General features: G+C 41.8%; 1 protein-coding gene and 1 non-coding gene across 2 annotated transcripts in view; one reads left to right on the top strand and one right to left on the bottom strand.

Moving 5' to 3' along the window:
• Positions 1 to 3,325: 3,325 nt before the first annotated feature.
• Positions 3,326 to 27,386, bottom strand: part of MOGAT1 (monoacylglycerol O-acyltransferase 1) — a 42,278-nt gene continuing 18,217 nt past the window's right edge. The window contains exons 2-6 of the mRNA XM_031651550.1: positions 27,100 to 27,297; positions 26,157 to 26,361; positions 21,140 to 21,314; positions 20,383 to 20,582; positions 3,326 to 3,896 (exon numbers count right to left, since the gene is read on the bottom strand). Of these exons, the coding sequence (XP_031507410.1) occupies positions 3,742 to 3,896; positions 20,383 to 20,582; positions 21,140 to 21,314; positions 26,157 to 26,361; positions 27,100 to 27,297 (933 nt within the window). The 3' untranslated portion in view covers positions 3,326 to 3,741. The remainder of the gene's footprint in view (positions 3,897 to 20,382; positions 20,583 to 21,139; positions 21,315 to 26,156; positions 26,362 to 27,099; positions 27,298 to 27,386) is intronic.
• Positions 17,623 to 17,727, top strand: LOC116269331. Its single transcript, XR_004176806.1, has one exon. It is a non-coding gene; the product is annotated as a small nucleolar RNA U13 (small nucleolar RNA).

Raw genomic sequence — 27,386 nt, 5'->3', positions numbered from 1 at the left:
GAAAGCAAGGATTTCACTTTTAATCCTATGCATACAATAAAGTTTCACCCATCATCCCTAGAGTATACACATGTTGATGTTTTCATAGTAGCTGCAAGGGATTTGCAGCCAAACATCTAGCATCCTTTACTGTTCCCCTTTGAAAAGGTCAAACTTGGCTGGCCTTCATAAGCACTGAAGCTGCAACCTTCATCAGGAGCATAATAGACTTAGCTGGTCATCAACAATTTCATATGCTTCTAGCTGCAAGACAAAAGCAATGACTCAGGCTGCACCCAGGGTGCAATGGAAACACAGGGAAAAATGTCCAAATCAAACAGCATACATGCGCATTTTCCCAAGGAAATGCTTCTCTTACAGTGTCCTAGGGTTATTTCTGTTATCATTGTTTTGCTTTGCTGTTTAAAAAAAAAAATTTTTTTTTTTTTTTTTTTTTTTTTGAGATGAAATTTTGCTCTTGTCGCCCAGGCTGGAGTGTAATGGCACAATCTTGCTTCACTGTAACCTCTGCCTCCTGGGTTCAAGCGATTCTCCAGCCTCAGCCTCCCGAATAGGCTGGGATTACAGGCACACAGCACCACGTCTGGCTAATTTTTGTATTTTTAGTAGAGACGGGGTTTCACCATGTTGGCCAGACTGGTCTCGAACTCCTGACCTCAGGTGATCCACCCACCTCGGCCTCCCAAAGTGCCAGAATTATAGGCATGAGCCACCGCACCCGGCCACTGTTTAAAATTTATGTGCCATTACCTAGTTGATGGGGATCTTTACAACGGAAGATATCTCCATCAAGCCATACTAGTGAATATGGCCAACATTTGTCTGATAGCAAAAGTTCATGTGAAAAAATTCATTAGCAATCTACAGGACTATATGAAACTTACAGGTATGCTTTGAATACATAAAAACACTTCTGGCATGGCCAAATTAAGACCTCTAGAGATTGTAATATGTGAAGAGATAACCCCATCCTACACACCCCCTGCCATGTGTACTGAAAAATACATTTTAAGTATGCCAAAATTAAAGTTGCTTTGTCTAGACTTTTTAATGGCAAAATTCTAGATAATTTCATGCGAGCAAACTTTTTTCACTTTTTAATGCCTCTGATTTACCAGCATGGGCTTTAACTGCCTGCTAGATAACCCAGTGGATGTTGGGTGGTCAGCTTGGCCTCCTCACTACTAGGTGTGAGATTAAAACTCATACCTCTGTGAAATCGCCAAAGATGATGTGACATGGACTTTTAATAAACTTCTCCCAGGGGATACAACTCATGAGCTTAAACAAAATTAGTTAAAGGTCCTGCTTTGACCAAAATTGAACTAATTTCAAGCCCACAGGTCAGTGGACCCCTGGATTGCTCAACTAGGGTGAAGTCAAAGGGATTCTGGCCCAAAAAACTTCATGTAGAACAATTGAGAAGTTTCAGGGTTTTTTTTTTTTTGTGGGTGACATGCTCTCCTTCCTAAGGCATTACCCAGCATGATTGTGTTTTGCTGTGACTAAACCCCAATCCAGGCTCTAGCCCAGAGCTGAATATTTAAAAACTGGAAGGCTGAAGACATATTACCAATAAGTTGGGAGGTAGCTCCCTGAAGTTGCCTTTGAACACCTAGAGAAGAGGGAGCACAGAAACAAACATCTAGCAGTGGACATGGCTTGGAAACTAGACATTCTTCTTGTTGACTGACTAGTTATTTAACACTTACTGAGTAACTATCAGAAACCTCTTTCTGACTTGCTCCCTGTGAATCAGCTTATGGTATGGTTGATGACCGGTTCAGAACAATCAGACACAGCAAATATTCTCCTTCTGCAAGTGGGTCTTATCTTAAAACAGGTCTCATCCCACGGTACAGTTTTAAAAATTCTCTGCCTATGGCAAAGTTTGTTTGTATGTTCAGCTATAAATACATTCATCAAACAAGTACTTATTTTGTGCCTACTAAGCACCATAAGCTGACCTGGGCACTGAGGGGATGTCAGGAAGCAGGAAGGACAAGGTCCCTACTCATGCTGGGTTAGGGAAGAGTCCTAAGCCCAGTGAACTGGGAACTGGTCATATCTCACCAGGGAGGGCTCGCTCGCTCTCTCCTTCCTCCCTTCCTTCCTCCCTTCCTCCCTTCCTTCCTTCCTTCCTTCCTTCCTTCCTTCCTTCCTTCCTTCCTCCCTCCCTCCCTTCCTTCCCTTCCTTCCTTCCTTCCTCCCTCCCTCTCTCTCTCTCTCTCTCTCTCTTTCTTTTTTTGAGATAGATTCTTACCCTGTCGCCCAGGCTGGAGTGCAGTGCTGCAATCTCCGCTCACTGCAACCTCCACCTCCCAGGTTTAAGCAATTCTCCTGTCTCGGCCTGCTGAGTAGCTGCGACTACAGGCACCTGCCACCACACCTGGTTAATTTTTGTATTTTAAGTAGAGAGGGGGTTTTCTCATGTTGGTCAGGCTGGTTTCGAACTCCTGACCTCAGGTGATCCACCCACCTCGGCCTCCCAAAGTGCTGGGATTACAGGCGTGAGCCACCGCGCCTGGCCAGCACTTTCTTTTAGAGATTATTTTATAATGAAAAGGCCATTCAGGAATAAAATTAAAACCATTTCTATTAGCATGAAAACTTTTTGGAATTTCCAGAATTTCTAGTCCTGAACCATGTGCAAAAGCATATTTTCCAGATAGATTTCCTTCTCTACAGCAAAGGAGCATGATTCTAAGCATGAATAGAAATGAGGAGCCATGCTCCTGCCCGCATGAGTTTTCGTAAGACAGATTCATCCCATTTTGAAAATGGCATAAAAATCCTGCACTATTGTATAAAAATACGTTGTTGACATGACCAAAGGCTCAAACTGTCTAAGCATTAAAAGTATCTTTATTCACTAACAAATGTCCTGTTCAAGCAGAAAAAAATATTTCCTCTAGCTGTATATGGCAAACTACTTTACATACTGTCTCCCAAATGCGCTGGCTGTGCTGAACGACAGTTGTCACACTTTGTGAAAACACCACCTTAAGTTATTGTGATGTTTAGTAAAAGGGTCTAATTATTATTATTATTATTATTATTTTATTTATTTTATTTTTTTTGAGACAGAGTCTCATTCTGTCTCCCAGGCTGGAGTGCAGTGGCACAATCTCGGCTCACTGCAACCTCTGCCTCCCAGATTCAAGCGATTCTCCTGCCTCAGCCTCCCTGTTAGCTGGAATTACAGGTGCCCACCACAACGCCCAGCTAATTTTTGTATTTTTAGTAGAGATGGGGTTTTACCACGTTGGCCAGGTTGGTCTCAAACTCCTGATCTCAAGTGATCTACCTGCCTCAGCCTCCCAAAATGCTGAGATTACAGGCGTGAGCCACTGTGCCAGGCCGAGTGTAATTATTTTTTGAAGCTTTCTTTTGTTTTGCAGAGCACATGAATAATTCTAAATCTGTTCATAACCTGTAAAATGATTTCGCCTTCATAAGCAAGCAAAATTATTAGATGTCTTATAGTCATCTCCAACCTTACCCTACAGTCATCTACTGTGTTTTTATTTACCACAGACACATCAACATTCATCACCATAAATAATATTTTTCTGTTGCAAATTTGATATCACAGGCAAAAGAAAAATAATAAACTTCTTTAAAAGTTTATTAAAAGTTTATTTAATAAACTTCTTTAAAAGTTTATCACAATGAGATGGTCTCTTGTCCTTATTACAGTCAAGTCATTTATTTTTATTTATTTATTTATTTACAGTCAAGTCATTTTAAAACAAGAGTCTCATGCTCTGGAATGCCATACTTTCCTTTGTGCTCCTCAAATAATTTCGTAAGTTCCTCCATATAGGTCTGATGTAACTCCTCAATCTGCTCCTCGGTCGGGTGCAGAATCTGACGAACAGGGATCGGGCGGCCAACTGCAAAAACAGGGAATACATCATACGTGAGGAACTAAAACCACTCCACCACAGACCGCCTCCCCTACTGCACAGCTGTGAACACAACTGCCAATCAGAATCCCTCCAGCCTGCTCACTCCAATCCTTGTTTCATTTCACTGGCTGCCTGCAGTGGTCACACCACTCCATCTGATAACAAATAAAGAACTTTCCTCCTCAGCAGACACTGGATTGTCGGGACCCTGGTGGTTTTGACTTTGAGTCAAATGAGCTACTGTGCTGACTGCAGCTGGGAGGTGAGTGGACATAGCTGTGTGTCCACGTCACCAGCTTCCTCCCTCTGGGACAGTTGACAGCCAGACCACAGTGCCCTGATTATTACTGACTGTGAATCCTCACATCACATGGCAGTCCTCTAGTCTGACTCTTTTCTTCTTTTCTTTTTTCTTTTTTCTTTTTTTTTTTTTGAGACAGAGTCTTACTCTGTCACCCAGGCTGGAGTGTAGTGGCGTAATCTCGACTCACTGCAACCTCCGCCTCCCGAGTTCAAGCCATTCTCTTGCCTTAACCTCCCACTGAGTAGCCGGGATTACAGGCTCCCACCACCATGCCCAGCTAATTTTTTTTTTTTTTGTATTTTCAGTAAAGACGAGGTTTTACCATGTTGGCCAGGCTGGTCTTGAACTCCTGACCTCAAGCTGGAATTACAAGCGTAAGCCACTGGCCCGGCCTAGTCTGCCTCTTTTGAGTGTCTTTCTGAACAACTAAAAAATACATATCTTCAAGCTAAGTATCTATATTAGAGAAATACACATAAATGACGTGGATTCCATTGTTTCTAATAGTGGATAACTGAAAAACAACTAATGTCTCAATAGAAAAACTGTTAAATAAACCATGTAATAGTCATTAATAGAATCCTAGGCAGAAATTTTTAAACAATGAAATAATATAAATATGTGTACACATACACAGGCAAATACACACAGATGTCTAAGATGTATTAAGTGGAAAAATAATTTGTAAAATAATACAGTATGATCCATTTTTGAAAAAAAATGTTTATATTCCTAGAAGTGTTATTCGTTTTTAGTGCATGGAAAAGTCTGGAAAGAGAGAGAAACATAAAAGTTCCTTTTTGGTAAGGAAGTAGGGATGGGGAAATTTCACTCTAACTGTATTATATAAATTTTCTACAAATGAGAATGCATTTGAGTTTTTCCAAATACACTAATTAAAAACAAATCTGGCAACCTCTGTACATATTTTAAAAGGTGTTTATGTAACATCTCACTTGTCTCTGATTTTTAGAAAATACAAATTCCCAAGGCTTTGGGTCTTGCGTTCACTGCGCCACCTGCTGGTCGGATGCTGCTATTGATGCCAAGGGTTGAAATGATGGGCGCAGTGACTCACGCCTGTAATCCCAACACTTGGGAAGCTGAGGCGGGTGGATCACCTGAGGTCAGGAGTTCGACCCGAGCCTGACCAACATAGCGAAACCCCATCTCTACTAAAAATACAAAAAGTAGCCGGACGTGGTGGCGGGCACCTGTAATCCCAGCTATTCGGGAGACTGAGGCAGGAGAACCTCTAGAAGCTGGGAGGCAGAGGTTGCAGTGAGACCAGATTGCACCATTGCACTTCAGCCTGGGGGACAGAGCAAGACTCCGTCTCAAAAAACAAACAAACAAACAAACAAAAACAGAAAATGTACAGGAAGTTCAATGAGGCAGCAAACTGCTGTCTCTGACTTCATTAGCTTAGGCATGAGGTCAGGTGGGCTCTAGGTAATGAACGGGACCCACAGTAGAGTGACCTTTGTCCTATCCTGAGTCACCCCATGTCGCATACGAGGTTCTGATTCATGTCAATAAGAGTAGGTGGTTAGCTAAGCAAAATATGAACAAATGTTAAGTCACAGAGAAGGAAGAATGTGATAAATGACATCAGTATGGGAGCTGAGGGGGCACAGAGAAGGAGACACACACACACACACACACACACACACATCATTAGTGCAACATTAATATTCTCAAATTGTTAAGAATTTAACCAGATGTAGCCTTGAAAAGCTCATGTGGTTTGATAGCTTGGATGTCACATTTATACATAGTAGACATAAGTCCCGTTTAACTCAACACAAAGAACTGGAAACAATCATCTCGCTGTCAGTTGTGGTTGGAAATACGGACTAGCAGAGGCTAATGTAGTGAAGACGTGGAACTGGTTGCACAAAAAGCACCAGGCTGGGCTGGCTCTAGTCCCAGCTCACCAGCAAGTGCCCTGAGCAAGTGACTTTCTATCTGGCCTTAATTTCCTTTCCCTTTCCCCTTCCCTTCCCTCCCTTCCTTCCCTTCCCTGCCTTCCCTCCCCTCCCTCCCCTTTCTTTCTCTTTCTTTCCTTCCTTTCTTTCTTTCTTTCTTTCTTTCTTTCTTTCTTTCTTTCTTTCTTTCTTTCTTTCTTTCTTTCTTTCTCTTTTTCTTTCTTTCCTTTCTTTCTTTCTCTCTCTTTCTTTATTTCTTCTTTCTTTCCTTCCTTCTCTCTCCTTCCTTTCTTTCTGTCTTTCTTTCTCTCTCTCTCTTTCTTTCTTTATTTCTTTCTGTCTTTCTTTCTCTCTCTTTCTCTCTCTCCTTCCTTCCTTCCTTCCTTCTTTCTTTCTTTCTTCTTTTTCTTTCTTCCATGGAGTCTCACTCTGTCAACCATGCTGGACTGTAATGGTGCAGTCTAGGCTCACTGCCGTCTCCCCCTCCTGGATTCAAGCAATTCTCATGCCTCAGTGTCCCAAGTAGCTGAGATTACAGGTATGTGCCACCATGCCCAGACAACTTTTTTTTTATTTTTAGTAGAGACAGGGTTCACTATGTTGGCCTTGCTGGCTTCAAACTTCTGGCTTCAAGAGATCTACCAGCCTCAGCTTCTCAAAGTGCTAGGTCGGCGTGAGCCACCACAGCCAGCCTCTGGCCTTAATTTTCACATGCATAGGACAAAAGAGTAGAACTCCAAGATCTTGAAGCTTTCTTCCAGCACTGAGCTTTACTGTTGTTTGAGGAAGATATTGAGAAATCTACATGCAAATCTACTAGCAAATCTGTGGCTTTATCAAAATAGCTTCTGTTTTCTTAGTGAAATTATTCCAGCGAGAGAGGTCAGGGTGGGGGTAAGAGACCAATAAAAAGACATAGTGGTCTAAGAAGATGAAGTGTGTTGTTCTCCACTTACTTTAGTGAGGACTCGTGCATTCTGAATTAGTGAGTCTTCTTTCCTCTGAGCTATCCTACAGCTAATTTCAATCCTGTTATTTTCTCATAGTTTTACTACATTTCAGATGATTCTTCCGGAGAGCTCAAGCATGCTCATATAGAATGAATTTTTTTTTTTTTTTTTTTTTTTTGAGACAGAGTTTTGCTCCTTCTCCCAGGCTGGAGTGAAGTGGCATGATCTCAACTCACTGCAACCTCCAGCCCCCGGGTTCAAGCGATTCTCCTGCCTCAGCCTCTCAAGTAGTTGGAATTATAGGCACACACCACCATGCCAGGCTAATTTCTGTGTTTTAGTAGAGACAGGGTTTTGCATGTTAGTCAGGCTGGTCTCAAACTCCTGACCTTGGGTTATCCATCTGCCTCGGCCTCCCAAAGTGCTGGGATTACAGGCGTGAGCCACCGCACCTGGAGTGAATTTACCCTAGAGTGAATTTATGATCATAAGACTTATCCCTTTAAACTGTGAGATAGACACAGTCTCTTGTCTTTGCCTTATTTAGTGATAGGAAAAGTGAGGAGTTGAAAGTTCCTAAACTACACTCAAAAAACCCCAGGAGATTAATACAACTTAAACCCAGCATTCCTGCCCCTGCTTCTTAAACTAACACCAAACTGGATTAAAGATTAAGAACTCTTTCTCAATTGCAATTTAGGGGTGAAGCCAGAAGTAACAGAACACAGATCATAATCATACCTTTACTAAATAACTCAAAAAAGCCCATCTCAGGGAAATGAGGTTGAAAGCTACCAGTCCATTAGCAGTGGAAAACAACCTGCTATTGAGAGTTCAGTTCCAATATAGCTGCCCCGAATCTAACTTGTGCCCATATTGGGAATAAAGCTATTATTTATCGAGGGTCTACTAGATGTTGTTAAGTCAAATCCCCAGGAAAACCTAGCAAGACAGCCATTATTGTCCGTTTTACAAATGGGAACAATGGGCACAAGAAGGCTAATTAATTAGTCAGTCCATGGAAAAACATTATAAACCTGAATGGCAGAGTCAGAAATATAAAACTTCAGGGAATGGGCTCCAGCCAAAAGACAGAGGGATGGGGACACTGAGGTATTCATGCACCCTCTTGGCTCTAAGACGGTCACTTCACCTTCTGCAAAAAGGGGGACAGATGGAGAGAACAGCTGGTCAGGGCCTTGGTTCTGAGGGCCCCTAGCTTGCTTCAAATCCTAGCCCTATTTTCAGAGGCACTGGAACCAGCGAAACTCCATCTTGAATAGGGGCTGGGTAAAATAAGGCTGAGACCTACCGGGCCGCATTCCCAGATGGTTAAGGCATCCTAAGTCATAGGATGAGATAGGAGGTTGGCACAAGATACAGGTCACAAAGACCTTGCTGATAAAACAGGTTGCAGTAAAGAAGCTGGCCAAAACCCACCAAAACCAGGATGGTGATGAGTGAGCTCTGGTCATCCTCACTGTTACACTCCCATTAGAGCCATGACAGTTTACAAATGCCTCTATGGTCTAAAAAGGGTAAGCATAAGTAATCCACCCTCCGTTTCACATATAATCAAGAAATAACCAAAAAAACAAAAAAACAAAAAACAAAAAAACAACAAAAAAAAACTATCCTCTGTCTTCAGAGTGGCCATTCTTTTATTCCTTTACTTTCCTAATAAACTTTTTTTCACTTTATGGACTTGCCCCGAATTCTTTCTTGCGTGAGATCCAAGAGCCTTCTCTTGGGGTATGAATCCGGACCCCTCTCCTGTAACAATATCATAAACTACCCCTAATCCCTTAGGCCCAACACTCCATTACTTGGGGTCTCAACCTACATCAAAGACCTGATGAATTATAAGCTTTCATCACATTTTACTCTTACTTATCATGAGAACTCAAGGTCCTCATCTGTGAAACCAGGATTAAAAACGTCCCTGCCATACCCAACTCCAGTGTCGTGAGGGTCAAATAAAAAGATCTACTTGGAATTGTTCCGCACTGTGTTATTACAAATTGGGATAGTCTTAACAGGGTCCCTGGAGCCCTAGAAGATCAGAACTTTCTCTCTCCACAGAAAGATCTTTTTAGTACTAAGGAGAAGAAAAAAACATTTTCAACATAAGACTAAGTTAGTTGCAAACTTCTGCAAAACTCCCTTTTTACAAAACAAAGGGGGAAGAAACCCGGCTGCATCAGGCTGCTCTTAGAAATAGAATTCCTTGCCCTGGAAAAAAAGTTGCAAACGCCTACTTGTGACAGAGTCAGGAATCATAACTTTTGTTGATGTTTCACTGCTTTTTATAGCTGGTGTGCTCAACTGCTCCATTTTCCAATTCCATCCAACAATTCAAGATTAGTTATGCACGTATTGCCTTACACAGCAATCTTGCTCCAATTTCTACGGTGCTATGCCGTATTTACCTAACATGAGGGAGTTTTGTGGGCTTATGGTATACACAGCTGGAGAAGTGTTTGAAAATGGGCATTATTTTTTCTCGCAGAGGCAAGCAATAGATTTTTCATAGCAAAAAAAAAACTTTGTTTTATTTTTCTGTAACTGTAAAGATTCTGTAGAGTTAATTGTTCTAATAGTTTCATGCAGGAATTGCTCTCCAAGATGCTACATAGCTGTACACTAGAGAAAAAACAGGCAGCAGCTGTGCGGCCGACAAGGGTTAAAGGAGCAGGAACCTGGGTGTCAGATGAAGCTGGAACGCAAATCAGCGTTCACCCGTGGCTTGTGGAGGCTCAAAAGATGCCCAATGTCAGCATGTGTACATGTGAGTATGTGTATAAAGGTCCACACACAGACACACTCACTCATGAAAGTTGATTGAGCACTTGTATGCTATCCCGGGTACTGAAAGGTGGAAGAATATGCCACCCTAAAATGTGCCACTGTGGCACAGAGATTATTTTGAGCTAACGGCACTAAAAACAAACAAGCAAAAAACAAAAAAGCAAACAAACAACAAAAAAAAACCCTTAGGTACAAGAAGGGCCCTCTAACCTCCCCTTTTCTTCCTGAAAGCAGGAAACAAAATTCCTCTGTAAAAGATGCCCTCCCTATAGTAGGAATGAAGGAACGTTATCACCAGAGATGTGGAGACAGGCCAAGAGAAATCCGTTCAGACCTTATTAAAATAACTCTTATCTTCCGTTAGTCTCTCCATTTACTTTAGCCATTTTTCCACAATTGCCTTTCTTTGTTCAACCTCATATATAAACTCAGCCCTTGCCACTTCTTTGGGCCTTCATTTTCTTTTGGGGGTTCCCACATACTTGCAAAAATCTGTATGCTTTTCCCCTGTTGGCTCATGTCAACTTCATTCTCAGGCCCAGCCAGTGACCCTAAGAGGCTAGAGGTAAAATTTTGCTTCCCCTACACCACGTTAGTGCTCTTAACATTATTATTTCCTTTGTGCCCTTAACATTATTATTTCCTTTAATCCCTTTTATTTTACAATGAAAACTTAAATTAAGTTCCCCTTTCTTTCTTTTTTTTTTTTTTGAGACAGAGTCTTGTTCTGTCACCCAGGCTGGAGTGCAGTGGCGTGATCTTGGCTCACTGCAAGCTCCGCCTCCTGGGTTCACGCCATTCTCCTGCCTCAGCCTCCTGAATAGCTGGGACTACAGGTGCCTGCCACCATGTCCGGCTAATTTTTTGTATTTTCAGTACAGACGGGGTTTCATTGTGTTAGCCTGGATGGTCTCGATCTCCTGACATTATGATCCACCCATCTCAGCCTCCCAAAGTGCTGGGATTACAGGTGTGAGCCACCGCGCCCAGACCTTTTTTTTTTTTTTTTTTAATATTTTACGAAATCCCTTACTTAGTCTGTTTTGTTTTGTTTTGTTTGAGACAAAGTCTTGCTGTGTTGCCAGGCTGGAGTGCAGTGGCTGGAGTGACTGCAACCTCTACCTCCTGGGTTCAGTCTGCTTTTTTCCCATCAGAATCTAAAAATGACTTGAAACACAATGGATTACTTTTGTCTTCATGTGGTTTCAAACTAGTTTTATTTAAATAAAATGCATTCCCTTTCCTATATATTCTTTTAAAAAAGAGTCAAACCTTCAGAAGGAACACAATAAGCACTTGCCTACCCCCATTAGACGCAGCAATTTCTAACATTTTGTGCACATGTGCACACATATGTGTGTATATACATATGCATTATTATTTCTATGTTTGTAGGGCCATTTGAAAATAAGTTGTGGACATCAATGATTCAATCATGTGCATCATCCCTAAATACTTTTGCAGTATTACTTAAAAACAAGAACTATGTCCTATATAACAACACCATTATTATACTCAAGAAATGTAACCTCTTCACAATATTATTTTGTACTTAATCCATATTCAAACTTTATCAATCATCTCAATATCATTCATAATTATTTTCCCATCAATCTACAACAGCTGTTGTGTTGTATGTCTCTGAAGACCCCCTCCCTCTTGTCTCTTAGGACACTGATATTTTTAAAGAGTCCAGGCCAGTTGTTGTGTACAACGTTCCACAATCTGGATTTGTCTGATTATTTCCTCATGATTTGATTCAGATTAACATTTTGGCAAGTTACTTACACAGGGAAATAGAAACACATTTGAAAGCTCTCAACAAGCTGGTCAGGGGGCCTTTACTCCATTTACCAACCTGCATGTGCCTAGCACCTGGAGTCTAGACTGCCTTCCCGTGTATCATGACATTTAATCCCCATAATATCCCTGTGAGAAGACAGAATAATTATAACGGTCTCTTCTTTCACAGTTGTAAACTCTGAGGTTCAGAGAAGATAAATGAAACATTCAAAGTCACACAGAGTCAGACCTCAGAACCATACCACTTCCTTCTGTACATCCAGCCGCTGCGTAATAAATGCCTTCTTAATGCCAAGATCAATCTCTACGTGGCTAGCGCTGGAGCGTCAGCCACAAGCCATCAGGGCAGGACTACCGATGGAAAGAACCCCCTCCTTTCGCCTCCCCTCCCATACCCACCCCTTCTCTCTCTTTGTATCTCTCTCTCTCTCTTCTTTCTCTTTCCTTCCTTCCTTCCTTTCTTCCCTCCCTCCCTCCCACTCTCCCTCTCTTTCTTTCTCTCTTTTTCTTTCTCTTTCTTCTTCCTTCCTTCCCTCCCTCTCTCCCTCTCTCTCTCTCTTTCTTTCTTTTTCTTTGTCTTTCCTTCCTTCCTTCCTCCTTTCCTTCTCTCTTTAATTCCTTCTTTCTCCCACCTCCTCCTCCTCCTCCTTCTTCTTCCTCTTCTTCTCCTTCTTCTTCTTCTCTCTCTCTCTCTCTCTTTTTCTCTCTTTCTTTCGAGACAGAGTCTCACTCTGTCACCCAGGCTGGAGTGCAGTGGCACGATCTCTGCTCACTGAAACCTCTACCTCCCAGGTTCAAGTGATTCTCATGCCTCTTCCTCCCGACTAGCTGGGATTACAGGTGCCCACCACTGCACCCTGATAATTTCTGTAATTTGTAGCAGAGATGGGGTTTCACCATGTTGGCCAGCCTGGTCTCGAACTCCTAACCTCAGGTGATCTGCCTGCCTTGGCCTCCCAAAGTGCTGGGGTTACAGGTGTGAGCCTCTATACCCGGCCTCTTTCTTTTTAAAATTTTATGACACTTACAGAGGCAAGGGAACCCACTTCTTACTCGTATTTTTGTATTTTTCCAATGCTGTCAAAAGAATAAAAATAAAATATCACATCCATAATTAGAAGATGGGCTCAGGGGTTAATACGACTCAACGAGAGCCTTGTGGCTGGAAGAGATGGGATGGGGGCCCTTTCTGTGCCACAAGCAGAAATAGTTGATGAGCCTGTCTGCGTGTCTATAATTTGATGAATCTAACATTGGGAAGAGGGAAAGCCCTTCTTTATGGCAAAATGTCAACTAATTAATATAGAAGGAATGCTGGAATTAGAAATTCGCCAGTTTGCAACCATGACAGCAAGCACTGATTTAGGCACGAATTATCAATGGGTATTAAAGCCATCAAGTAAAATGTGATGAGAAACGGGATAATTTTACACTTCTCTAAGTACCACTATCCCCAGGTTATTTGTTAATAATGAAGAGAAAATGGGGCCGGGGTGGGTGGCTCACGCCTGTAATCCCAGCACTTTGGGAGGCTGAGGTGGGCGGATCACCTGAGGTCAGGAGTTTGAGACCAGCCTGGCCAACACAGTGAAACCTCGTCTCTGCTAAAAATACAAAAATTAGCCAGGCCTGGTGGTGGGTGCCTGTAGTCCCAGTTACTTGGGAGACTGAGGCAGGAGAATTGCTTGAACCCAGGAGGCAGAGGTTGCAGTGAGCCAAGATTGTGCCACTGCACTCCAGCCTGGGTGACAGAGCGAGACTCCTGTCAAAAAAACAAAAACAAAAACAAAAAAAACAATTACAATGAAACAGGCCTAATGAAAGCCTAATTTGTTTATGCACAAGTGTTTCTTGAGCCTCTACTCTGTGGGTACTAGGAACACACAGAGAACACACAGATAAGCCGAAATCCCTGTCCTCGTGGGGCTCTGTGAGATGGAAACAGAAAATGCAATGTTCCTCCAAGGAACTGCAATGCTTTACATGTTTTTCTGAAAGTCTAAATTTATTTCAATTGTCTTTCCTGGTAATCCTGATGGATGTGACATTTAAATCAGTTTTTCTCAATTATATAATGAATACAGTATCAGTGACCATTTTATTATACTATGATATAGTGATCATAGCATTCAGAAAACACATAAATTGCATACTATTTCTAAAGTGTGTAAGGAAAATGTATACAGTAGGAGCTTCTTTACAAATTATGCCCGTTGAGAATGTTCCTTAGCAGGGAAGAGAGGATTTAGATGGAGGATGCATAGAAACCTAATGGTTTAGCAAGATGTGGCATAAAAAAATATGTAGAGAGGGTAACTGTGACCTGAATATGTCACTTTGCATTTAGTAAGAACACATTTTTCAGAGGATTTAATGACTAGGACATTAACAGACAAAACAATCACAGTGATAGTGAGAATCTCTAAAGCTGAAATGAACACACACTCTGGTTGTGCCCACTGAGGATACTGTTGTAAAAAGTGTGTGGGAAACCATTTTATTTATTTATTTATTTATTTAATTTTTTGCGACGGAGTCTCACTCAGTCGCCCAGGCTGGAGTGTAGTGGTGCAATCTCGGCTCACTGCAAGCTCCTCCTCCCGGGTTCACGCCATTCTCCTGCCTCAGCCTCCTGAGTAGCTGGGACTACAGGTGCCCACCACCACTCCCGGCTAACTTTTAAATATTTTTTAGTAGAGACGGGGTTTCACTGTGTTAACCAGGATGGTCTCGATCTCCTGACCCCATGATCCGCCCACCTCGGCCTCCCAAAGTTCTGGCATTATAGGCGTAAGCCACCGCGGCCGGCCGTGGGAAACTATTAAAGGATGGAGAATCCAGGCTTCTCTGAACACCTGTGAGAGGATTGTAGCTAAGGTGATAATTTAGGATGAATCCAACTAATACTGAGTGAGTTGATGTTTATCTCATGACGTAAGGTAGAGCTTACTTAAGTTAATAAAGTAGGAGAGGGAGCACAGGGACCACAAAATAACTTGCCGTTCTGAGATGCTGCCTGAATTCTTCCCAGGGTAGGACAGGGAGAACTCACATTGGGGAGTCAGCAATGAAGCCACACTGCATGTCAAGTGCATGATTTAAAATAGAAATGAACACAGTCATTGACATCACTGTTTCAGTCTCATATTGTGTTTTATTCTCTGTGGCATTTGATTGACACATGGCTTTACTTTTTTATGGAATTGTAAATGTTCTATCCTCCACTTGTGTTTTTTCAAGTAAGTAAAAGTCTTTAAATACAGTCTTGAGGGTTTGGTTCACACAAATCGAGATGCTCTACATTACTGGCTCCCATTCTTATACCTTAAGATCATAGCAGCCGAGTCTTTATGAAGCACATATGGAACATCTTCTTAGCTTGGGTTTTTAAATGTTTTAAACAACAACGGGATATTGAGGATGATACAGACTAATAATCATTGTAACTGTTTGCAGGGTAAGTAGAGGGAGGGACTGAAGCCATTTTCCCCTTTCTGAATGTTTAAGAGAAGCACATTGGACAAGTATAAGTGAAAACAAGTTAACAGAGTTGCAGTTTTCCAGTCTTGACAACTAATTCAGATTCAGTCATTCCATTCGACCCCTGACTGATGATTATTTGTCAGTAGAGGCGTAACTGGGCGATATCAAATGGCAAACAATTAAAAAAAAAAAAAAAAAAAGCTTGACCAGGTGACAAGTGCAATCATTTAAGTCAACAGACTGCACTGGCTTTCAGCATCAACAGCTTATTTCATCTGAGCATATGATTACACTTCATTAAACTTTTAGTTCCTAATATCATGCCTTACAATTTCCTTTATATCATCCCCAAAGCTAACAATAGTACTTAGCACATAAAAGATCAAAAATGATTAATGAATATTATACCAAAAAGTAACCAGCTTATCTTGAACAATACCATTGCAAACTTAAATGTATCTCAATATTCCCATTACCCTAACTGATCAAGCCTGTTAACATTCCATTGCATTAAATACAGCATTTAAGAATAATGTCATGTGAAATCCATTTCTGCTCCAGTTTTTCAGTTAACACCAGCTCTCGAATACTCAGCAAGACACCATCTCGCAAAAGGAAGGAATATTGAGAAATATCTCCCAACAGGTAAAATCTCTTCAAGCCCAGAACATAAAGCTTGAAGAAAGTCTGAAGCGTGTGGCTGAAAAACTCTGTCATGAACTCTGGAACAAAGCTGGAGTACATAGGTGCAACCCATGTCCAGAAAAATAGAAGGTGTATAGGGACAATGGCTACCAGTTCTATAAAAATAGCAAAAGTTGTCTGGGAGAGGTGGGATTATGCCTGTAATCCCAGCACTTTGGGAGACTGAGGTGGGTGGATCACGAGGTCAAGTGATCGAGACCATTCTGGCCAACATGATGAAATCCCGTCTGTACTAAAAATACAAAAATTAGCTGGGCGTGGTGGCGTAAGCCTGTAGTCCCAGCTACTTGGGAGCCTGAGGCAGCAGAATTGCTTGAACCTGGGAGGCGGAGGTTGCAGTGAGCAGAGATCGTGCCACTGCACTCCAGCCTGGCGACAGAGTGAGACTCAGTCTTAAGAAAAAAAAAGATAGCAAAAGTTGGCCAAAATGTGAATATATCTGCATTGCTAAGAACTCTACCATCCAAAGATAAACACACAAGAAATGCTGGAGTTTGCCGTGCCTCAAAGCTACTCTGAGTTTTTCTACTCTTATCGGACAGGGCTCTTCCACTTGGGCAATGGCAAGGCCTGACTCTGGAAGGATGGAACTCCTTACTCTTTTGAACTCTTTGATATTATAATAGGTTGCACCACCCTAACAAGCAGAGGCTGTGTGACCATCCTCAATGGAAAGGCTTTCTCAAAGAACTGCTTAGAGTTGAGGTGGTATGTGTGTGAGAGGAGAGTGGCAAATGGTGAAGCCAGAGACCCTCCATTAACCTCCCTGAATCATTAGGTGAAGGTGATTGATTCTCCAGCTGCAACTACCAACAACAGAGTAGGTAAGTGAGGTCAACGCAAGGGCTACTTGAGACATTGGGAAATGAGACATAATCATGAAAGACCATCTCTCTGACTAGTACAAGATGGGTTCTCATGTTTCCTGTTCAGGATCATCAGCATTTCCGAGACAGGGTCCATACACATATTTACCAGTCACAAGAAGTCCTATTCATATGCCACCAACCAGCCTCAGAAATCCATAGTGTCATCTACCTTCTTGGCTTAGAGATAACATTTAGCTTTCTTTCTTCTCAACATCTAGTGTCACCTCCCTGTTTCCATGTCATCCTTACACTTGGGGGATTGAGAAACTTTTTGAAGTAGAGGAAATACATGGAAGTAACATCTTTTGTCCTGACAGTCAAGTAGTTCATGAGAAGTTAGCAATCACTCCCCAGATTGTGCCACCAAATGCACAAGGAATCTTTATTTTGTTTCAGGTCATACTATTCATTTTCTAATCTCTCACTAAAGACCTCATCTGCTATGTCTATGGCCTGCTTCCCTACAGGGATGTCTCTTGTTATAAGAAGCTCAGTGTCTTATAAACATAAGTTCCTGTGTCCATTAAGAGTCTGATAATTCGAGCCGGGCGCGGTGGCTCAGGCCTATAATCCCAGCACTTTGGGAGGCCAAGGCAGGCGGATCACGAGGTCAGGAGATTGAGATCATCCTGGCTAACATAGTGAAACCCCATCTCTACTAAAAATACAAAAAAATAGCCGGGCGTGGTGGCAGGCGCCTGTAGTCCCAGCCACTCGGGAGGCTGAGGCAGGAGAATGGCATGAACCCAGGAGGCAGAGCTTGTGGTGAACTGAGATCACACCACTGCACTCTAGCCTGGGCAACACAGTGAGACTCCATCTCAAAAAAAAAAAAAAAAAAAGAAAAAGTCTGATAATTTGGTCCTTCTATAATTCATGAGCATGACGACTGGGTGCTCACGCACACTTGTGAGATGTGCCACTCTCTGAACCTTGTTACAACATCAGCACTTTACCCACCTGACCTCAAGGACAAAAAAAAGATTCTGAAGCCGGGCGCAGTGGCTCACGCCTGTAATCCCAGCATTTCGGGAGGCTGAGGTGGGTGGATCGCCTGAGGTCAGGAGTTCAAGACTAGCCTGGCCAACATAGTGAAATTCCGTCTCTACTAAAAATACAAAACATTAGCTGAGTGTAGTGGCAGGTGTCTGTAATCCCAGTTACTAGGGAGGCTGAGGCAGGAGAATCGCTAGAACCCAGGAGGCAGTGGTTGCAGATCATGCCAGTGCACTCTAGTCTGGGCGAAAAGAGCGAAACTCCATCTTAAAAAAAAAAAAAAATTCTGATAATTGTCTCCCTTCCATAGGAATTTCTCCCAGGAAAGAAATATATCCCCAATTCAGTTCCATATCAGAATTACTCTCCTCCATATTCCCTTCAGAGAGATTGGAAAACAGAAAAACAGTCACTCTTCACATGCATCTGTAATAGTTTGATTTCTGTTCCTATTTGCCTCCATTTGACCCATATTTATACCTTTCAGATACCTAAGATTTAATAATAATAAGTGTAAATACTGTGAAAAAAAAGTCATGTGATTGCACATTAAATGGAAAGCACTTATAAACTGACGGTAGTAAAATCCTAGCCTAGCGAAACAGACCTAAAACAGTATTTGACTATATTTGAATTTTACTTAATGAGCTATCCATGGTGAACATATTACTTCCAGTTTCATAATAAGTTTATAGTTTTAGTAATTCCGCCATTAGTGCCTGGCTCAGCACTATCTCATTTTAGCTCTCCAATCCTCTTCCCATCTGAGGAGCTAAATACTTTGCTCCTGGGTTTTTGTTTTTGTTTTTCGAGATAGGGTCTTGCTTTGTCACCCAGGCTATGGTGTCGTGGTGCAATCATAGCTCACTCCAACCTCCAACTCCTGGGCTCAAGTGCTCCTCCTGCCACAGCCTGCCAAAGCACTGGGATTACAAGCACATGCCATGGTGCCCTGCTAATTTTTAAAGTTTTTAGTAGAGATGAGGTCCAGCTTTGTTGCCAGTCTGGTCTCGAACTTCTGGGCTCAGGCATCCCTCCTGTCTCAGCCTCCCAAAATGCTGGGATTACAGGTGTGTGCCACCACACTTGGCCAACTCCTCAGTATTTTTATCAACATGGTCACTTGGCCAACTCCTCAGTATTTTTATCAACATGGTCTTCACCCTCCTCCCTCAACTGGATTCTCCCAAACATGCAGCTTTTTAAACTAAAATGAGTCTAACTAACAGCAGAATTGACAAGGAATGCAAACAAATCAGCAAGAATAAAACAAACAATCCCATCAAAAAGTGGGCTAAGGAAATGCATAGATAATTCTGAAAAGAAGAGATACAAATGCCCAACAAACATATGAAAAAATGCTCAACATCACTAATGATCAGGGAAATGCAAATCAAAATCATAATGCAATACCACCTTACTCCTGCAAGAATGGCCACAATCAAAAATTCAAAAAATCATAGATGTCGGTGTGGATGTGGTGAAAAGGGAACACTTTCACACTGCTGGTAGAAATGTAAACTAATACAACCACTAGGGAAAACTGTAGAGATTCCTTAAAGAATTAAAAGTAGAACTACCATTTGATCTAGCAATCCCACTACTGGGTATCTACCCAGAGGGAAAGAAGTCATTATACGAAAAATATACTTGCACACACATGTTTATAGCAGCACAATTTGCAATTGCAAAAATATGGAACCAGCCCAAATGCCCATCAGTCATTGAGTGGATAAGGAAATTGTTTTATATATATATATATATATATATATATAAACACCATGGACTACTACTTAGCCATAATAAGTAATGAAATAATGGCATTTGCAGCAACCTGGATGGAATTGGAAACCACTATTCTAAGTGAAGTAATTCAGGAATGGAAAACCAAACATCATATGTTCTCACTCATAAGTGGGAGCTAAGTTATGAGGACCCAAAGGCATTAAGAATGATACAATGGACTTTGGGGACTCGGGGGAAAGAGCAGGAGAGGGGTGAGGAATAAAAGACTACATATTGGGTAGAGTATACACTGCTGCGGTGATGGGTGCAACAAAATCTCAGAAATCACCACTAAAGAACTTATTCATGTAACCAAATACCACCTGTTTCCCAAAAACCTATGGAAATAAAAAAAATAAAATGAGTCTATAGCAGAATAGCAGAATATATATAAAATAGCTAGCTGCAAAAACAAAAAAGCTTTTGCTATAGAAACTGATGCCTATGTGAACTGAACATAATGAGGACACTTATCACACAGAAATTTTCATCTCTCCATAAACTCTGGTATAACTTGTCATCAAAGAATTGATATATTATAATCAGCTGGCACAGAGAAATAGATTCATTATAGAGTATTAGAAACTTTATTTTGAAAATTAGATTTTACTTGTAATTCAATAGCAGTATTCTTGAAAGTAATCAATTCCTATTCTAGTGGAATATGTAGTCATTTCATAAATCAAAGGAATACCAGAAACAAAACTCAGATGACATCTACAGGATTATTATTTCAGGAAGTTCTTACTCAAAGCCACTTCCCTTGCATTAGCATCTCAATCAATAACAAGAAACATTGCTTAAAGTAAGCTAATAATTGTAGTCATTTTATGTACATACCAACAGTGTGGATGGCTTTCCTATAGGGCATTAGGCCAAAATTGTACTGAAAAACTCCCCTGGCATGAAACAGGGGCAAAGCAAACCCCATGATCTTCTGTAGTTTATCTTGAACAGTTCTAATCCATGAGCCTTCGGGGTTGTCAACTTGTTTAAACAGTTCATTTTCACCAAAAGAAAACACTGGGACCAGAGAGGCACTGCAACAACAAAGGGGACGGGTGAGAATATTCAATGAAAAGGATTCAAATAATTTATTTTGTTTAGCTGACTCTTGCAACAAATTCTGAAAAAATTTTTAAACGTGCCCAAGCCTTCCTGTATTGCTAACTTCACGTTCATTGAAACTGTCTTAAACTTAACATTCTTTAGGGAGGCATTTCAGCAGGCTAGCCTTAATGGGATTTTATTCTATAGAAAATTAGGGTTCCAGGAAGCTTCTCTTTCATCTATAGCTTTGGCCACTGTTGATTTGGCTGGAAAATTACACTGTGTGTATAGAATGTTGGTGTTTATGGTTGTTCTCGTTGTTTTGCTTTTAGAGTTAAGTTAAATTGCTGAATGTCATGGCATTGAGCTACTGTCGTAAAAAGGTCATATTCCATTCCCCAAGAACATCCACACCTGCTTTTACTGTCAGATGGATTTGGAGGAGGTCTTTAAGGGCTAGAAAATCACCTTACTTCTTCGTGATTTGTTTAATAATGTCTTTACTTTGCTGACCCACTACTTTATAAAAGAAAAAAAAGCCACTTACCCATGGGTCAAAGCAATTTTAACAAATCCTTTCCGCTGGCGGATGAACAGAGTGAACTTTCCAGGATGGGCATCCAGTGATTCTTTTGCACCCCCAAGGACAATGACAGAGATGTTTCCACCTCCTTCCTTGCTTACCACATAGGACACACTTTTCTTGGAAACTGAAACTAGCCCTTAGTGAATAAAACAAACAGTGTAACTAGTTATCCTTTTTAAAAAAATTACAATGTTTTATCATAATATTCCATGACAATAGTAAACATTTAACAAAATTTCCTACACTGCTTACCTTTGGAGCACTTTGTAAGTTTGTAATTTTTCAGAGTCAAATCTTTAGTAATGTATTCTATTAATAAGTTAACCTTCTGGCAGGTAGTGGGCTAGGTCTTTAAAATGCCATTCAGTCATTAGTAGGTTTACCACTTGTTTATTTAGGTAGGTTGTGCACTGCCGAACTCTACAGGACACCATTTATATTGCATTCTAAGTAAAAGGATCCCCTGCCCCTGGAGTTGTTCAGTGCACAACCTGCACAGCTGTATGTGGTGGCCTTGATATTTATCCTGGCGAAGTTTTACACAGAACCAAAAAGTATATTCTCCAAGAGGCTGCAGTGGATTTTCTGAATATACAATGGCCTGTTTTCAGATATTCTATATGGATCATTATTTTCCAAACCTGGATTTATAATATGAATGTGATAGCATTTGGCTGTGTCCCCACCTAAATCTCATCTTGAATTGTAACTCCCACAATTCCTTCATGTCGTGGAAGGGACCAAGTTGGAGGTAACTGACTCGTGGGGGCAGGTCTTTCTCATGCTATTCTCATGATAGTGAATAAGTCCCATGAGATCTGATTGTTTTATAAAGAGGAGTTTCCCTGCACAAGCTCTCTCTTTGTCTGCCGCCATCCATGTAAGATGTGACTTGCTCCTCCTTGCCTTCCACCATGATTATGAGGCCTCCCCAGCCATGTAGAACTATAAGTCTTTCAAACCTCTTTTTCTTCCCAGTCTTGGTATGTCTTTATCAGCAGTGTGAAAATGAACTAATACAAAGTGGTTAAAAAAAAAAAATCAAGACATTTGACAACCTAGATCACTTGCCAGATCTCTACATGTTTCCAATATGGATAGTCTGCCTTTGGTAAATTGTTCATTTAAAACAGTTCGATAGTTGTTCAGTCTGTATTTCAGGCTTTCCCATGTAAAAATAACTTAAAAGATTCCTTTTCAGATTTCACATGTTCTGCATACTGAGGAAAATATAGGAAAGAATAAAGACAAAAATACAAACCATTCTTGAACTACATTTCAGAAATAATCACTTTTTAATGTCTTATGTGTCTTTCCATTCTGGGTTTTATCCATTTTTATTTAGTCATAACAGAATGTGTTAGACAGGCTTTATAAAGACATAGCATAGCTCATCTCTTGAAGAAAATGGTATGCTAACTTTACTCTGGGTTTCTATTATAGGAGGAATTATGACAGGATTCTGAATGACCCACTGCCCTCTTAAGAGGCAGAGGATGCTGGGTTAGAGGTAGAGAGCCTGAGCCTGCCTAGATGGGTTTGAACCTTCACTGAGGTCAAGGCATGCCGTTCTGCTCTGTGTGAACCTGAGTGAGAGTTGGGTGCATCTCTTCCACCAGGAAAAGGGCCTCTTGGGTTTCCACACCCCTGGCTCTCCTAGCTTGCCTCTGGCCACTTCTCAGTTTTCCCTCAGGTTCCTTGTCTTCAGGCCATACTTCAATGCTGTTGTTTCTTAGGGGTCCTTCCTTATCTCTCTTGTCCTCTAACCTCATCTACACCCATGGATTCAAATACCATTTATGTGTGCTGAGTTCTCCCAAACCCATCTGTCAGGAGATCTTCCTCCTGAGGTTCCAGGCTCATATCTCCAATTGCCCAATTGACATATCTACATAGACAGCTCTAAGACACCTCGAACTGCACGTCTCCAAACCAAATGCATTAAATTCTCCCTCAAAGTGGTCCCTCTTCCAACATTACTTATCAAGGTGAATGGGACCATCATCTACCTGGTCAAAACACAGCTTCTTCCATATGTAGCCATCTTCTCCTTTCTTAGCCACCACATTCATTTGAAAGCATTTATTGAACATTTGCTACAGGCCAGGTACAGGGCTAGATGTTCATAATAATGACAAAATACAGTTACTGCCTTCATGAGGATGAATCAATCACTAAGTCTTAGTGACTCTATTAGATATTTTTGATATTAATCTTCTCTTCTGTATCTCCAGTGCCATTGCCACTGTTAGCCCTTATCACCTCTCCCTTCATCACCCAACAGGCCCCTTCCATCATCAGTCTCCAGGTCTACCTGCCTGTAACCACTTTCGAAGCTGCTGCCTGAATTATCTTTCTATTACACCAAATCCATCAGATCCCTCCTTTGCTCAAAATCCCTCCAAGTTCCCCATGGCTTATCTACAAGATAAAACCTAAAGTTCTCTGTATGGTATATATGGCTGTTGTGATCTGATCCTGTTACCTGTCCAGGCTTAAGGGGTAAACAGAAAGGAGCATGAACCTGAAACACAGTTGGCTGTGGCTGACACCTGATAGGTATAGATACATACAAAATGGGACAAGAAGAATGGGTTGGAGGTGGGATTTAAAAGGACTCACAGATGCAGAATCCTCTTGTGTAAGAGCAAAACAGAGTGCTGTCAGCAAAGGCCCTCTGAAGCCCTACGGTTCCTTACTACATGAGGTCTGGTGCCTATGTCTGTCAGTCTTTCACACCCAGAGAGGCAGCCACCTGGACAGGCACAGTCAAGAGGGGCAGCCTTGGACCAAGGGCTCTCCTAGGAATCTGGTTCTGGGAAGTACAGATAACTCTCTAAACTTAGAGACAAGGATAGTCCAAACCTCCACTGGCTGAAAGTTTGAATATTTCTATTTACCTTTTAGGGAAATGAAGGTTGTACCACAGAAAATAATTCATGATGTCAGAAACCAGTGATTGCTGGGCGCAGTGGCTCACGCCTGTAATCCCAGCACTTTGGGAGGCCAAGGCGGGAGGATCAACTGAGGTCGGAAGTTCCAGACCAGCCTGACCAACACGGAGAAACCCTGTCTCCGCTAAAAATACAAAATCAGCCGGGGGTGGGGGAGCATGCCTGTAATCCCAGCTGCTCGGGAGGCTGAGGCAGGAGAATCACTCTAACCTGGGAGGTGGAGGTTGCTGTGAGCCAAGATCACGCCATTGTTCTCTATCCTGGGCAACAAGAGCGAAACTCCGTCTCAAAAACAAAAACAAAACAAACAAACAAAAAACAAAGAAACCGGTGATTGCAAACAGGTTTCCTCTCCAAAGCCAGCTCTAGTAAACTGCAGTGGCTGTAAGGGCACTATATGGAGACAGACTCTAAGATGGAGTATATGCGTCTGATATGGCCATGGAGAGGGGGTACCCACATCTCTTGGGCCATGAATTTGCCCAACCTGCTCTTAGCTATACGACTCAAACTCACCTGCGGCAATGCTTTGAATAAGCAAACACTTTAAATATGTTTCTGTGCTTTTGTGAAACTTAAACATTATTCCCTGTAATGTTCTTCGTTTTATAAAACTCTAAAACAATGTATACAAAACAAGGAAGAGAAGTAATTCCCCCCCCACCAAACCTTTGGTGGTTAAGAGGGGGATAGTGCACCCTCTGCAGGCCAGATGCGGGATAGCTTGGAGGGTTTAGTGCGCCCTCTAGTGTGCCCAGTGGACCAGGCTGGACTTTGAAAACAGAAACAATCTGAAAATCCAGCCGTGAATCCCGGTCCTTGGGTGCTTAGTGATATCCTACCAGGTATATAATGACAATAATCACTTGAGAAATTAATAGGATGTAATAAAAATCTAGAAAACCATGAACAATTCTTTTTTTTCTTTCTTTCTTTTTTGAGACGTAGTCTCGCTCTGTCACCCAGGCTAGAGTGCAGTGGCACAACGTTGGCTCACTGCAACCTCCACCTACTGGGTTCAAGCAGTTCCCCCACCTCAGCCTCCTGAGTAACTGGGATTACAGGCGCCTACTACCATGCTCTAATTTTTGTACTTTTAGTAGAGACGGGTTTCACTATGTTGGCAAGGCTGGTCTCGAACTCCTGACCTCAAGTGTTCCAGCCCACCTCCGCCTCCCAAAGTGCTGGGATTACACGCATGAGCCACTGCTCTTGTCTCTTTGTATTTATTTTTTTAATTGTGATGGGTCTCACTCTGTCACCCAGGCTGGAGTGCAGGGGCACCATCTCCAGTAACTGCAGCCTTGACATCCCAGGCTCAGGTGATCCTTCCACCTCAGCCTCCTGAGTAGCTGGGACTACAGATGTGTGCCACCATGCCCAGCTAATTTTTGCATTTTTTGTAGAGACAGGGTTTTGCCATGTGGCCCAGGCTAGTCTCAACCTCCTGGGCTCAAGAGATCTGCCCACCTCAGCCTCCTAAAGTGCTGGGATTACAGGCGTGAGCCACCGCGCCTGGCCTGGACTCTTATTTCTGAGCCAAGTTATTTTTAATCTAGGAAGACAGCAAGTTGAATATGTTTAGTTTTATCACTGCTGGTACTTCAAGACAACGAAAGACATTTTCCATTTCTAGTATTTGTAACAGCGTGCACGGTGCCTCTCCAAGGGTGTGATTTGTCACTTACTTGATCCATGATTTCTTCTTCTACATCTGAATACACAAAATGCATTCATTACTTTATTTGATCATTGTGTTAATATTCATTGAACTTTTCTATGTTCCAGGCACCATGCTGGATACTTAGGATGGAACAGAAAAGAAGACGCAGTTTGTGTCTTTGTGACACTTACAGTCCAGTGGGGGAGGGCAGGAAACACCCAGACCACATAGGAAGTGCCAGATGAGGATAAAACAGGTTTTACTCTAAGAGACCAGAAACACATATGGGCCTGAGAAGAAATGTTGTGTGTGCTCCTGCTACCCCAAAGCACTGTGGAAGCAGTGATCCGCCATCACTTACCAATGCTCATCATATATTCTCGGAAGACAGGACACCAGAACCAAAGTGGCAGCACGTGAAGATATGAAGTAAAGCCAGGAAACAGCTCCTTGAAGTCGGAATAATTTGTAGAAAAATTCCCAAAGGCTCCAGCCGCCAATATTCCATGGGGGTGAAACCCAAATATATAGTTGTGACTTGGATCCAAATCTTGAGTTTTGATGAGCTACGGCACATTCATATTGAGATTTAAAAAAAAAGAAAATTCCCTTATTATTTTCCAATGAGAAACAAAAGGACTAGTTTTTGTGTCAAGAGACAATGGAGAACATGACTCATTTTTGTTTCCTGGGTTGGAGCTGTTTCCAAATTTCTAAACCATCTTCTGAGCCCAGATTCCTTTATATACAGCCTTCTAGATTTTGTCAAGTCAGCTTACAGTTCATTTAGTAATTGCAGCCAAATTGCAGCCTTTCTCCCTGCTATGATTTGAACGTGTCCCTGAAAAGTAAGTGTTTAAAAATTTAATCCCCAATGCAACAGTGTTGGAGGTGGGGCCTAATGAGAGGTGATTAGGAATGAAAGCACAGTTAATGGATTAATGCCATTATCATAGAAGGGGGTTTGCTATCTTGGGAGTAAGTTCCTTATAAAAGAATGAATTCAATCCCCTCTTGCTCTTTCTTGGCCTCTCCTGCCCTTCCACCTTGCGCTGTGGGCTGTTGCAGCAGGAAGGCTCTTGCCAGATGCCAGCATCTTTGGTATTGGCCTTCCCAGCCTCCACAACTGTGAGAAATAAATTTGTTTTCTTTATAAATTACCTAGTCTTTGGTATTCTGTTTTAGCAGCACAAAACAGACTAAGACACCCCCACTGAAGAAGAAGCTTGAGATGTATGTGATGAAAACAAATTTCCACTCTTCTCCTAACTCAACATAATACTTTTTAAAACAGTTGTACTCACATGAATTGGAAAATAGTCCTTAAAGTGTTTCCAAAGAGTCCAATTTTTGATCCAGCTGGATCTCCTGCCTCCTTGCTCTGGGGTATGCCAGTCAAAGTAAAGCCACGTCAAATAAGGGATGTAAAGGAACCAATAGTTGTGTATGATCAGCATCACAGTGATTGCAATGGACATCTGCCCTGTAAGAAAAGAAAAAGTCTCATGGAATCAGAGTCCATTAGTATCTGCTCGCTGCAGTGGTCCACGGCAGGGGGATTAATACATACAAGATATGTTAAACCGAGCCT

The sequence above is a fragment of the Papio anubis genome, chromosome 10, assembly GCF_008728515.1.
Source record: "Papio anubis isolate 15944 chromosome 10, Panubis1.0, whole genome shotgun sequence".
NCBI lineage: Eukaryota > Metazoa > Chordata > Mammalia > Primates > Cercopithecidae > Papio > Papio anubis.
This window is presented reverse-complemented; position numbering and strand designations above follow the sequence as displayed.